The 14,982-nt window shown below is 32.4% G+C and overlaps 1 protein-coding gene across 4 annotated transcripts; it reads left to right on the forward strand.

The window, feature by feature from the left end:
* The first annotated feature begins 3,627 nt into the window (after positions 1-3,627).
* On the forward strand, positions 3,628-14,130 carry LOC124841847 (uncharacterized). 4 transcript variants are annotated; one of them, XM_047318210.2, is made up of 16 exons: positions 3,629-3,786; positions 4,264-4,570; positions 4,651-4,779; positions 4,887-5,094; positions 5,438-5,584; positions 6,013-6,087; positions 6,989-7,060; positions 7,296-7,367; positions 7,636-7,707; positions 7,825-7,896; positions 8,598-8,669; positions 9,233-9,304; positions 11,512-11,655; positions 12,448-12,519; positions 13,237-13,383; positions 13,627-14,130. In XM_047318210.2, the coding sequence occupies exons 2-16, from the start codon at positions 4,367-4,369 to the stop codon at positions 13,809-13,811; spliced, it is 1,743 nt and encodes a 580-aa protein (XP_047174166.1). In that variant the 5' UTR covers positions 3,629-3,786; positions 4,264-4,366; the 3' UTR covers positions 13,812-14,130. The 4 variants fall into 4 exon arrangements, with proteins under 4 accessions (XP_087961350.1, XP_047174166.1, XP_087961349.1 ...); XM_088105223.1 differs by having other exon boundaries at positions 3,641-3,786; positions 4,345-4,570; XM_088105222.1 differs by lacking the exon at positions 3,629-3,786 and adding an exon at positions 3,816-4,167.
* The last annotated feature ends 852 nt before the right edge of the window (positions 14,131-14,982 follow it).

The raw sequence follows: 14,982 nt of genomic DNA on the forward strand, positions 1-14,982 counted from the left end.
ATTGAAATAAAGATTCTTTATTTTCATTGATGATTTAAGTTACCTGAAATATGATATTAAATATTAAGAAGCAGAAGAAAAATTTATTATATTATCAAAATATATGTTGAGGTTCGAAAAGTAGAACAGATGTTGACTTATATACCTTAAACTTATCTTGAACTATATGTAGTTGAGATTTTCAGGTTAAAATAAGTCAAGTGTTGAATCTCTAATGAAGAATGTTTAATAAATATTCTAAAAGCATCAGTGGATATTTTTTCTTAAATATCCTTAGTATGAGGATCTACATGTGATTTATAGTTATGTGTGTATGAATGTGACGAAAAGAGATGATAGACTGTGTAAAGTTATAAATTTCATTGTTAGAACAACTAAACTTAAAATTCATAGGTTTTTCATAATTATTTTTTATTATTCATCTTCACGTTTGTGGTGTATGTAACGATTTAATTTTAAATATGCTATATATGGTTATACTTAAGTGCATATCCTTATTTGAAAAGGATTAGAAACCTAAGTTAAATCAATTAGTAATATTACATATAAATATGTGTATGCTAAATTATTTTTTCTATGATTAAATTTTGTTTTGTACTTTCACTAATAAAATCTAGATTTTTTATAGTCGTGTGATGTTACATATTTAAATATTGATGGATAGAGAAGAAATAAAATCATTTTATACTAATTTTAATAGATTTTCTTCTTCTTTTAATTTAGAAATTAAATAGTTTTTTATTTATTTGCTTTGTTATTATACAAATGATAAATGTTACATTTTAAATGATTATGTAACTACCGGGGTATATATATATATATATATATATATCATAATTTCATTATAATTATAAGTAGTCAGGTTAAATTTTAATGATATTATGTAATTTAAATTCTTTTTCATATTAAAAGTAAAATTATAGTATCGATATTGTATAGATGTAAATTGTAAAACCATATTTAATTATTTTCCAGTTAAAAAACTGTTTTATCCGTATGAGCTAAAATTATAACAACATTATTGTATTTTTTGCATTGATTTAAATAATTTAGTTCATTAAACTGAACGTTATCTGTAGTTGCCTCACAATTTTATCTTTAAAAGGATGATAGATTCAAAAAAATAAAATAGAAAACATCAATTTGACTATCTTATAAATGTAAATTATCTGTACTCTCATCCAAGTTTAGGTTAACTATTTACATTACTTGAAATAATTTATTACTCAATATTTTTGCTTTTCAACCTTTCTTATAAGAAACAATATAACAAAATGAAATAATTTTCCTTACATTTTTATTTTTAATTTGTTTATAAGTTAATTTTAACTTCAGGAAAATTTTATTTTCTATTTTTTTCATTTTAAAAACCCTCATAAAATATCTGTTCAAACAAATTTTAAATGAGTTTTTCCTAGGTAAACTTATTTTTTTTTTAAATTTAAATTTATTTGAAAAATTAATAATTAGATTTTATCATGAGAAAAAGATAAGATAATGATATTGGACACTTTAATGTAGTTAAGAGACAGATGGAGATGACAATAAATGCGAGGTAAGCTGTCATTGTTTACATAAGATATAATTTTAGAATATTAAGATCAAAATAACACGGAATTGTTTTGGAATTAGACATTGGTTTCCATAACACGCTTAATAAAATATATATATATATACCGAGATCAATTTATATCATTGAAATAAAACTTAAATTTCAATTGAAATAATATTAAATATATGTATAAAACTACATGTAACTTCCTTCTGTCAACTTTTTAATTAGTTGAGATCTCTTAATTGCTATAGAGAAATTAATCCAAACCTTACAAATACCAAATTAAAATAGTATAATTAAAAGAGGCTTCATATGTACTATAATTTTAAAGTTTCAATCACATTATTTGGATTATTCACTCTTTATTTTATCATTATTTTCTGTCAAGTTAACTCTGACTGAGATGTTTTCTGGTGCTTATGTGAAAAAGAAATGTTTAATAGTAGCTTAGCGTTAATTACAAGCATTAGTATCCAAGCAAAGGTGTAAACAAGCTTAATCACACAGATTAATAATGATTTATATAACAAAACAAATGAAGTTTAGTTGATTTTTCTGTAGTTTATGTATGACTTTTTCTTTAGCCTTTTGGAAAGAGACTTTTTTTTATCATCAAGATTCAAATATAATTAATTAATAATTTTTTTATGATAATAAAGAAACAGTAATAGTAACATCTAAAACCATCAACAATGTTTTAAAAATTATTAAGTATTTTTTTGTTCATCTAATATTAATGAAACATACATTTCATACCTGCATAATAAAAAAGAAGGAAAATCATAATCAAGAGTTTGAAAATTTGACCTTTGGAGCCATTGAAATTTGCAGTATAAAGCATTGAGTGAGACATTTTCAGAGTCCAAAAACTGATTTGATGCATCATTGTTCATGGTTCATTGAATTTGGATTGAAAATCTAAACTTTGATTTTATGATGGATTTGTAGGAAGATCATAATATTAGGAGACATTCTTGCACTCTAAGCTACACTTCGTAATGTGTATTATTTTCTAAAGAATAAATAAAAAAATAACATTTATAACTTTATCAGAAGAGAAGTAAAATGTTCGTGACTATACTAGTTGAAAATTCAATAGCTAGGTGGTAGTTTTCTCATAAACTATTTATTAAATTTTAGGGTTAAATATGTTTTTTTGTTCTTTAAGTATCACACGACTTTGATTTTAATTCCTACTCCAAATTTGATGATTTTTAGTTCTCATAGTTTTGAAATTCTTACTATTAATCCTTAAAATTGGATGACGTTAACTTGCTAATGACCAGCCCACGTATCATGCCACCTAACTACTTTTAATTGACGTGGCAGTAAAGGTTGTGATGGTCGGCCGACGTGGTAGGTGGTCGACCACTCGGTCTGGTGGTCTTTGCCCATAACCGTTTGGTCTTTGACCAACACCTCTGGTCTTTGCGGAACACGGTCGTTGTGGAACATCGTTCAGTCTTTGACCAATACCGTTTGGTCTTTGCGGAATATCGTTCGGTCTTTCATATATTGTACTCCACACGTTACCATAACCGTTCGGTCTTTACCCAACACCGTTCGGTCTTTGTCCAATATCCACCAGGCCGACCGACCACCAGACATTATGGCCGACCAACCACCTATCAGACTGACCGACCACCACACCTTTACTGCCACATTAATTAAAAGTAGTCAAGAAAGGTGACATCATATTACATCTACTAAAAGTTAACTTCCTCCAATTTTAAGGAGTTTCAAAACTATAAGAAATAAAAATCATCAAAGTTGAATAAGGAATAAAACCAAAATAATGAGATACTAAATGAGGAAAAATATATTTAACCCTAAATTTTATAATCAAATAAAACTATATTTTCAATTGAAAAATTTTAACATATTTTTAAAAGAACTATTATAAACATTAAATAAATTTATTATAGATAATTATTTGGGATTCTGGGAATAATAAAAAGAAGAAAGAGGAAGACTGAGAGAGCGGAAGGGGCGGACGTGGGACCCGCATGCATGAGTATGACCCACTCTTCTCTTCTATTCTTATCTCTATAGTCTCTCACTTCGCTCCTACTGCCACGTGTCTTTTCTCACCCTCCTTTACTCCTGCTTCACTTCCTCACGCCTTTTTTCTCTTCTCTTTTCTCTTCTCTAATTCTATCTCTCTCAATAAAATCCTTCTCAGTAGCCATTCTGTTACACACTCCATCTTCTCTCTGTTTTTCGTTTCAAAGGTCTCTCATCAAACCTAACGCAACACTATCACTTTTTTTTTTCTTCTGTTTTTTGTTGTATTCTGTGCTTCCAATAATGCTCAAAAATCCATAAACTTTAAGATCACTTTATCTTTTCCTGGAAGAGAGGTTCTGTCTCTGCTTCTGTACACTAACACAATTTAAATAATAATAATAATACCTGAGGAATCATGTTGATCCTGAAGCAGTTTTTTCTTCAATGTTTTTTTTCCTCTTCCTGGTGGTCACAGTAGTAGTACCAATAAATTAGTTTCAGTAGCCGTAGAAGTTACAGTTAGTGTTTTGTGGGTCTGATATTATTCTGTTTGGTCGAAATTAATTGTGGTTGGTTGCGTGATCAAGGATCAATAATCAATATGAGTAATTCTACAATGACTTTTTCTCCCGAAACATTAACTGTGGTTAGTTTGACAGGGTTTGTTTTATTTATTTTATGTGTTTGTTCATCCATTTCAGTCCAACAACACCAGAAAATCGATGAAGTGGGATGAGAGCTTGACTTTCTGTGGCATATTTTATATGGGTATGTGATCGCAGGGTATCTATCGGCAATTGAGTGATGGGGGGTATCTGCTCTAGGAAGAGAGATCAGCACGTGGTGGAAGATGATTTACATAGAGGAATTTCGGGAAGGTATTGTAGAAGTGGCAGCATAAAATGGTCGAGGTCCAGGAGTTTACGTTCCAAGTCCAATCAATGTCAATGTCCTGGAGGGGGAACCTGTCCCTCTCTCATGGATTTGTGCATAAATAGGATACGGGAGGTGCATGTTTTTTGTTTGTTTTGATTTTGTTATTTTTATCTTACATGGTCACTTGATTCACATGTTTTGAGTTATGATAGGATTTTCACAAATACGAATCCTTTTCTATTCTTCCAAGAGACATTAGCCAGCAGATCTTCAATGAATTGGTTGATTCTCACTGCCTGACAGAAGCTTCTCTCGAAGCTTTCCGAGATTGTGCTCTTCAGGTACTGTTTTAGATGCTTGGTGAAATTGGAAGCGTTGCCTTGATCCCACTTTTCTGCTTACAAATTTTTGTTACAAAGATGACCGTATTTATTGTTCTGCATGGCAGGATATTGACCTGGGTGAATATAGTGGAGTGGATGATAATTGGATGGATGTCATCTCTTCCCAAGGGTTGTCTTTACTTTCAGTTGATGTTTCTGGGTCTCAGGTGACAGATAATGGACTACGACTCCTAAAGGATTGCTCAAACCTTCAAGCATTGACTCTCAATTACTGTGATCAATTTTCAGAATATGGGCTCAAGCACATAAGTGGTAGAGTTACTATTCTTATGATCAGTTTTTCAGACCAGAACACGTATAGTTTTTTTTTTTAACATAGAAATCATTCAAATTAGTTAAAGTAAATTTTCTGTCTTTGCTTGTGGTATACCTGCATAATTATTCTTAGATTAATTATTGTTATTTTTCCTTATAATGGCTGTAGAAGAAATATAAATAATGAAAAGAAATCCTGATTGAACATTATGTAAAATTGGAATTGCGCGCTATGATTGGAATAACATTAATTGTTCTGAATCTTTTGGTAACAAATGGATTAGTTAAAGTGTTCTTTCTGATTAATATAAACAATTAAGAATGCCATTTGTTTCTGTAGGTCTTTCAAACTTGGATTCCTTGAGTATCAGGAAGAGCAGCAGTGTCAAGCCTGATGGAATGCGTGCTTTCTCCAACTTATTTAATTTGGAGAAGTTGGACCTTGAGAGGTGTTCAGAAATTCATGGTGGATTTGTTCATCTTAAAGGTTGCTGCTATCCTTCATTTTTGCCTCATTTATATGCAAGAAGTTAACTTATTTCTAATGTAATTGATATTTTATATCCAATCTCACATGAATTTAAAGTTAAGGTGATGATGGATTTTTATCATTATTGGTTAATGGGGGTGGTTGCTGTTGTCTTGCCTGTGCTTATTGGTGATGATAAGTTCTACTTCATTTAATCGTTTTATGCGCGGGGGGCAGGGGGAATAGAGGACCATCAACTGGAATTGATCCCTGGACCTTTGAGTCAAGGATATTTGAACCTACCAGTCAATCCAACCCTCATTAGCTTCTTTAAGGGGCTCATTATTCAGATATTAGCAAATGTTATCCTACTTAGGATTCCCTTTTATGCATCATGATTATGAAATTACTAAGTTATAGATTTAATTTGTGTTTCTATAATACAGGTTTGAAAAGGCTTGAGTTCCTCAATATTGGATGCTGTAAATGTGTTACGGATTCAGACATGAAGTCTATCTCAGGTACTGATCATAAGGTGATATGGTTTTTATTATAGTTATTGCAATTCAGGTTTATTTATGTTGTACAAAGGCAGTATTACGGTGTCTCGGTCATTTGTTATAGCTTTTTCTTAGCATTGTAATCTAAATCTTGCATTTATTCTCACTCCTAGTTAGCAAATAACCAAAAACTTGGTGGGGGGAACATTGCTCTCCAAATTTGACTTTCTATATTTTTTCTTTTGTGCTTTTTTTCTCTGCGCGCTCCACTCACTCTATTAATAACCCCTCTTAAAGCTATCATGAACACCAAAGAGTATCTTACACAAAAACCTATCTATTATGTGTCTGCCTGCTCAGGTGATTAAGAAATGCACAGATAAATATGGTATTTTTCTTCAGCGAATCCACCAGACAAACTTTTAAATTGCACATGGCAATATTTCTCCTGAAATCTTTGTTTTAAACTTCTAGAAACTTTAACTCTGACGGGTTGGTTGAATGGGACAGCACAAGGTTTACAATTTGACTAGTTCCTGGTTTAAGCACCCACTTGTCTCCTTGGGTTGAGGTACTTGTAAATATTTACGAGTTAGAGGAAGATTGCCTGTCTTGGATTGGGGTGAAATTTCTTATAAAAAGAATTTCTAGAACTTTTCTTTTGTCTTTTGTTAGTGGGGATGCATGTGAAACTATCTACTGAAAAATCCTATCCTTCACCAATGCATAACTTTCGAATAGGGATGGCAATTGCACCCAAACTCAACAGTTACGTGCAAAATATACCCGTGAGTTTATACTGAAACATGTGGTTTTGCAACTTAAATCAATTACTGCATTTACCATCAGTTCTTTTTACTTCTAGAATCAGGAAGCTAGGCCTTGGTATTTTTGAACTGACTGTTGGCATATAATGTTTCAGAGCTTATAAATTTGAAGGAGTTACACATTTCCAACAGCAGTATTACTGATATTGGGATTTCCTATTTAAGAGGTATATTTCCAGTGTTTTTCCTCAATTACAAGTGTCTTAAGACACTATAACTGTTGCTGCTATTCGCACATGAGCGCAGCTGTAGTTGTCAATATCCATTCTCAAAAGAAAATATCATATCATTACGATCATCAATGTAGAGTTTTAGTATGTTGAATAAGTTCATGACTTTGTTTGCTCCAGGTTATTCTGTTTTCCACATTATACATTCCTGGGTATTTCTTTCTACTTACAGGTTTGGAGAAGCTTACCACATTAAATGTTGAAGGATGCAATATTACTGGTGCGTGCTTGGAGTCTATTCATGGTAAAAATCGAATCTCAATTTATTCATTGAAGTGATATTTCATTTTATTTTTCAAGTTTAGACAGCTGTTTTGTTTTGTTGAAGTTACTCTGCAATTGTGAGCTTCCTGTCATTTTTATTTGGAAAATTAAGGATTTCACTAGTCCAGCACACAATCAACTGCTGTTAAAGGCAAAGACTATGTTTGAACTTGGAAACTAATTTTCTTAGTATTCCAATGGTTACATTCGCCTAGTTAGATCTTTAACACAATATTTTTTTGATACAGCCTTGGCTTCCTTGGCATGCTTAAATCTCAGCAGATGTGGTCTCTCCAATGATGGATTTGAGAAAATTGCTGGTAATTTTGATATAAAATGACCCAGTTTGAGGACTTAGTGTGTCATGTTCTTACTTCTTGCTCTAAGGATGGCAAATCATTGGATTCTTGGTTTTACTGCATGTCCCTTTCCTGCAGGTCTTAAAAGCTTGAAGAGGTTAAGCTTGGCTTTTAACAGGATCACCGATGCATCTTTAGTTCATCTAAAAGGTACTTAAAACATCAATATCTCATAAGAGTGACTATTTAATCCACATGCTGCTTCTCTAAATCAATAAAAACTCGTTTTTTTTAGTGTTTTTACACTATTTCTGCAGACTTTTTCCCTTTGCGTTTTAATTCCTTTTACTTTCAGTAGTTTTACATGAACACTTGATGTGATCTTCATGTTTTTCTATCTGCAAATTGTCCTGACTGTTACAAACCGAAAGGAGAGGTGAGAAACTTTTTCTACATTATGAATTTTCCTGAAGAGTTCTTCAAACTCTGATGATGTCTAATGAACTAATTCAATTTTTGAAGTGAACGTATTGTAAATGAAGGAAGTATGAAAGTCTAATCTTAGCTTCAAATATCTCTTTTCATTATTCATAGAAAATTATTGTCGCTATTAATGCGTGGTACATGAGTTATTATTGTGATTAGTATCTGTACAAGATCCGTTTTTTATGATATCTTATCCTTCTGTCTTGTAATTTCTAATAAAAGTCATATAAATGGGCACATGAAGCTGAAAAATTGGAAAGCACCTGGAAATTATTAGGTGCATAATAAATTGGCCATTTGGTCTCTAAAGCCTCTACCAACTCTTAACATTTTTAAGTGCCCGTGAGATTTCAACAACTAGTTTTTATATTCCTAATTATTGCTACTAGGATGTTGAATATCATCAATCATCGTTAATTTTACAGGTTTAACAAATTTGGAGTATTTGAATCTGGATTCTTGCAGGATAGGCGATGATGGGCTTGCTAATTTGACAGGTTTGCACTATATTAAGTATTTAACCATTTTCCTTTAGTTAGATTTAAATGGTAATTGCATTGTTCAAAGTTTGAATAGATTTGTCACACTAGTTCGAAACACTAGCTCAAAGTTTTCTTGATCTGTGTCTGGCGATTTGACAAGAGGCATTGAGGCTTTATACCTTTATGCCATTTTCAGCTGAATGATTGAATGGCATAATTTGATTATTCAAACCCACCTATCTTATTAGACAATAAATATTGAGATGGTAAGATCCATGTGAAACTTTGCATATTCCAACTTGAATATCTGAATTGCACTTATAAAATTGTCGTGGGGATTTAAGCTAGCATTTAGCCTTAACATTGTGTTTAAAATGTATATATATACGTGCTTGGTCTGATCACTGGTGGTTTTAATTCAGTTTTGCTTATATTTTTTATTTTAATTTCCTTAATTTGTTCTATCAAAATGCTTTTTGAAGGGGAAAAGTTTTGGTTATGAAAATGAGATTAGGAATTAATAATTTCATTTGAAGTATCACCTATGGTTTAAAATTATTAGTTATTTGTTCTTTCAGGCCTCACACTCTTGAAAAGTCTGGTGCTGTCGGACACTGACATTGGGAATAGCGGACTGCGGTATATATCAGGTTGGTTGATACAGTCCTATATATATATATATATATTTGAGATTTTTGGCAGACCAAATTCAAATTAAACTATTGATATGTCACTATATTCTTGGTTATGGCTCGTTGATAGGTATCCAGAATTTACTAGAGAATTCCAAGACAGATTCTTGGATGTCTTATTAAAAACAAAACAGAACAGTTCTACCAATGTGGTAAGAACAAGAACAATCACGTACAACACTCAAGAGAGAACCTGTCTCTCCTAACTTTTCCCCTTTTCAAAACAGTCCAAAAACTCCCTGCTCACCTCCTAATAAGACTATTTATATTAGTCTGTTACAGTTATGTGATTACAATTGTACTAACTAACTTCTTTTGTAAACTGTATCAAACCTATCAATACCCCTCCATGAAGATTCACCTTGTCCTCAAGGTGAAATTCTGGAAATTCTTCATGAATGCAGGCAGCAGATTCCCAACTACTCTCAATATCTGAAAGATGTTTCCATTTGATAAGAACTAAGTCACCTTGAGTGGTCTTTCCTGGATATACTTCTAGAATATAGTCTTCAGTAAGTGGAGGAGGCATGGGCTGGGTAGATGTGCCCTCCCTGGTGACTAGTGATGCTACTTGTTATGTCTGGGTCTCCCCTTTCCCTCTGTTATGATTACTTGCGACAACAGAATTTCCCACATCTCTGGAGAAACTTCTAGTTATTGAATATGGCCTATACACATTATTGCTCCTGTTTTGATTCAGTGTTCCCCCTTTTGCTGTAACTCTGATTTTTCCCTCAACCATCTGAGGCTTCATCAATTCAGCAAGATTAGTGGGTTCATATAATTTAACCTTGGCCTTGATATCCTCCTTCAACCCATTCAAGAAGATGCCTACCAGATAATCCTCTTGAATCCCCTTCAGGAACCCAACATATTGTTCAAATTGCTCAATATAATCTTCCACTAAACCTCTAAACCTGTTTGTCGCAAGCCAATCAGAATTTCAAAGGGGTTTTGAAGCATAGTTGATTGAAACCTGCGGGCAACAGCCACCTTGAATGCCTCACACGTAGGATTTGGATTGCAGGTTTCCCACCACTGAAACCAATTCAAGCTTTTCCCTTCCAAAGCAACTATGACAGCCTGCATTCTTTCCTCCTCCCTGACTTCTTTCAATAGAAAATATCTTTCTAGTCTGTCAGTTCAACCATAGGCCTCCTCTCCTGCAAAGACAGGGATGTCCAGATTTCTGCATTTTGAGGAAGACACTACCGAACTTTTCTCCTCATTCTCTATGCCGCCCTCATTGCTTCCATTTGTGACCGAATCATCAGTCTGTTTTGTTGTTGGAACCGCATATGATACTCGTTCTTGTACCATCTTTTCAAACCCATCCAATCTTGATTCCATTCTTGTATTCACCATGCCCCACACAGCTACCACAGGACCAGGAAAGAGGCTTTGATAGGTATTCAGAATTTACTAGAGAATTCCAAGACAAATTCTTGGATGTCTTATTAGTAACAGAACAGAACAATCACGTACAACACTAAGGTCTTTCGAGAGGATATGTCTCTCCTAACTTTTCCACTTTTCAAAACACTCCAAAAACTCCCTGGTCACCTCCTAATAAGACTATTTATAATAGTCTGTTACAGTTATTTAATTACAACTGTACTAACTACCTTCTTTTGTAAACTATATCAAACCTATCACTCATGGTTAGAAAATATTGACTTTACTAATGCTATGTCTATGAGGTATTCTAAATATCATAACCCCTTATTTAGTTTGTACATTTCAGATTTTAGTAAGGAAATTGAAATTATTTGCTTTAACGTATTATTGCATTAAATCTGAGACTGTCTTGGAATGTGAACATATACTGTTGTATTATCCTTTGGAAGATAAATTTTAGAAATCCCTTGAGTTACCCAAATATGAGTGGTTTTTTTTTTTTAAATTTAAATTGTAAGTGTTACCAATCTGGCCCTGCAGTGCTAGGATGAGGTTGCTGTTTATGAGATTTTAATTTAATTCAAAACATTATATGGTTTCAGGACTTCATTCATTTAAACTAAACGTTGTCAAAATATGAAATTTATCTATTTTGTGTAGGTTTTTTGTTGTTTCATCTACATCACACAGTGTGGTGTTGGAGAACTATACTCACATTACATAAAATGCATGCATGTGTTGATTAGGTGGTTCTTGCTTTTATCCAGGTTTAAATAAACTCGAAGATTTAAATCTGTCATTTACTACAGTAACTGATAATGGCCTGAAAAGGTTGTCAAGGTTGACACAACTTAAATCACTTAATCTGGACACCCGACTGATTACCGACAACGGGCTTTCAAATCTTATCGGTAAGCATGTTTGCTTTCACTTATCCACTTTTTTTTTTCTTTGGGCTTAACTACACCTTTATCCCTCTAGTTTAGACTTTGTGATTTTAGTTTCCCAAGACTTTTTCCAGACAAATCAGGTCCCTCTAATTTTAAAACCTGAAATCCTCAAATCTTACTTTCTATTCAAACAGTTGGGGATTTATTATTGATTTAGGATATGGAATATTTAAAACTTTAGATGTCAGAAATATAGTGAAATTTGGTAAACATAAAAGGATTCAGTAATGGGATATTAGGGTTTGAAGAAAAGGAAATTTTGTATTTTTTTTTTTGGTGAAATTTTATATTTTAGTTAGCGAGTTTGGAGCCACAGAATATTGCAAATGATTTATTTGATTCGTAAAGAATTTGAAAGTTTTAAGTAAGAGGAAATTGACAGAGGAGCTTAATTGACGTAATTACATCAGTTTTTATTTTTTATTATAATTAATTTCATCAGTTTTTATTTTTTATTATAATTAATTTTATGTTTTAATATTTATTAAACATAAATGACGTGAGTTAAAATAGATTGGAAATCCTCCTAATTTAATTCTCATTGTTACATACGTATATTTTAAAAAATTAGAATTTTAAAATATTTGGGGGTTCACGGCATCTTTCTGCCCCTTAAAATCCTCCGTCAATGATGGTTTGTTATATTAAAATAAATATTTAAAAAAAGTAGGGGGTATTGATGCTTTTCTATTTGGGGCTATGTGATTAATTTTGCTTGTATTCGAGCTGTCTCATTGGAATTTTCTTTAACAGGTCTGAGTGGATTGGTAACATTGGATCTCTTTGGAGCACACATTTCAGACCATGGAACTGCATATTTGCGATGTATGACTAACAGTATATTTTTCTAACCTACCTAATTGCAAGTTGACTTTGTTAATTTGTAAGATATAACTGAGTAGTCTACCTTTGAAATTGAAGTACATCAGTAATAATTGGTGTTCTTGCCATTTTCTTTTTAGGAAATTTGATGATTATCACGTGGGCCGCACACTTTGATTTTTTCATGAAAATGTAATCAGTCAAGAAAATAAATTTAAAATTGCTTAACTGGAGAAGCAAGCGGTGAAAAATCTAGCTATCTAGTGGAAGTCTTTACTTTTCATGACGTTTTCACTTATACTTACAAATTTGATGTTATCTTCTCTGTCTGTAGACCTTGATAGCAATCTTATTTTACCTATTCCCCTCTAGAATTGATGTAAAATAGAATATTTGGTTTCTTTATATGTGTGTGTATGTTTTAATTTCTCTTCTTTTAGCTAGCTTAATTAATGACGCCATTTGCTTAGTAGAATCTGCAATAAATCCATGCTCATTTCTTTACGCCTATACTTTGAGAGCAAACACCCATATATGGAGGCAGTACTACTTGGGAACACCATTCTACACCAACTCACCTTTTTTTCATTTGTTGTGTATTGTTAGAAATGAGCACTGACTAAAAATAATGGGAAAATACGGGTTTACAACCCTGTGCTAAGATTACTGGTTATCTTGCCGGCTTAAATTTTAGTTCCTATTTTGTTCTCCATCTTGCAGCATTCAAGAACTTGCAATCCCTTGAAATATGTGGCGGAGGATTAACTGATGATGGCGTAAAAAATATAAGAGAAATTGTCTCGCTGACACAGCTAAACCTGTCCCAGAATTGCAACTTGACAGATAAAACTTTGGAATTGATATCTGGTATTTTCTGCTTCACTTCATTGCTTTATATAGTCCAATAAACTTTTTCCAAAAATAATTGTTTGGCGGAAACAGGCAATCATAATTAAGTATGAAAATGAAAAAAAAAAAAAGGAGAATTAGACGGAGAATATTATCTGTATTGGTTTTTACTTCCTCCCTTTGCCTTGTAATTGGATCAAGTACAAATTTGTCTTGCCTTGTTAACCCATAAATCTTATTTTTCTTTATATCTGAATACAGGCATGACAGCACTGCGGTCGCTAAATGTTTCAAATTCTCGTATAACCAATGGAGGACTACGGTATCTGAAGCCTTTAAAGAATTTACGCAGTCTTACCTTGGAGTCTTGCAAGGTTACTGCTTCTGAAATTAAGAAGCTTCAGTCAACTGATCTTCCAAATTTGATAAGCTTTCGGCCAGAATAAACCAGGAGAGAATTATGTTATCTATCTGGTGAACAATTCTCTGTACATATTTACGGCCACTGTTTGAATAGTTAAGAAAAATGTACATAAAATTAGCATGCAAGAATGTAATTATGCCCTATTTTGCATGTTTGTATTTTCCCGTCTAAGAATAATTGTGCATATATCTTTCTTTTCCCCTTTCTCTCCTGGATTTAGATGCCTGATGGGGCTATCTATATTGTCTGTGCATATTCTCATGTATGTGTATGTTTGGACCAGAGTGATGATGCTCATTACTGTATCCGTAAAGTAATGAATTGTGACTGGCTTTTAGTTACTGACTAATGTTTATATCTGATTTTTGTGGGATGCATTCCATATTTTATGATTCATTTTATTATGTCATTGTTATACAATGTCTCAGGCCGCGAGCACGGCAATGTTGGAATTACAACTCTGAGCGAAAATAGAATTCTGCTTGTTATGAGTTATTCGATGCCAGTCTTTTAGCACGCATAACTTAATAATGAGTTAATCAAGTTGCATGTCACTTAGGTTCAGAACTATGGACTAGTAAGTGGATGAATTTGTTTCCAAGTCTGAACTCAGATGTTTGGGTAAAACTTATGTTTTGAAAACAGTATCGAACTGGTGTATTGATAATACTAATAATTAAATTATAGATAAAACAACATTAAAAAGTATAATATTTTAATTTAAAACTACTACAAAAATCATTAATTTTATAATATTTTAATATTAAAAGTACACCTAAAAGTTAAATATTTAAGATTTTACAATGCATAATATTCTTTGAAAATAATAAGAATAACATACTTCAGGGAAAAAATCAGACTAATATTTAGAGAATATTTTTTTTTTTAATTCATCACTATCATGATCAGTTAGAAACATGTATGTATCTGTGACATTTTAAGTAGAAAATGCACTACAATTGTAAGAGTATGAAAACTGTAGGGCTGTTGGGCCTTATGATTGAGGCAACCAGACCCAAAGGGCCACAATGATCTTAGAAAGGGGTCCTTCATTTTCTAACTCAGATTTCAGTAGCCAACTCTCCTTCTCTCTCTAAACTTAGTTCTCTTCTTTCTTCTCTGTCTTCTCTTTACTCTTACATTCAATTGAACCGTTGCATTTTCGATTAGGTGGAGTTCTTTCGCTCACGGAG

The sequence above is a fragment of the Vigna umbellata genome, chromosome 1 (genome assembly GCF_029865625.1).
Source record: "Vigna umbellata cultivar VRB3 chromosome 1, Vumbellata_1.0, whole genome shotgun sequence".
Lineage (NCBI taxonomy): Eukaryota > Viridiplantae > Streptophyta > Magnoliopsida > Fabales > Fabaceae > Vigna > Vigna umbellata.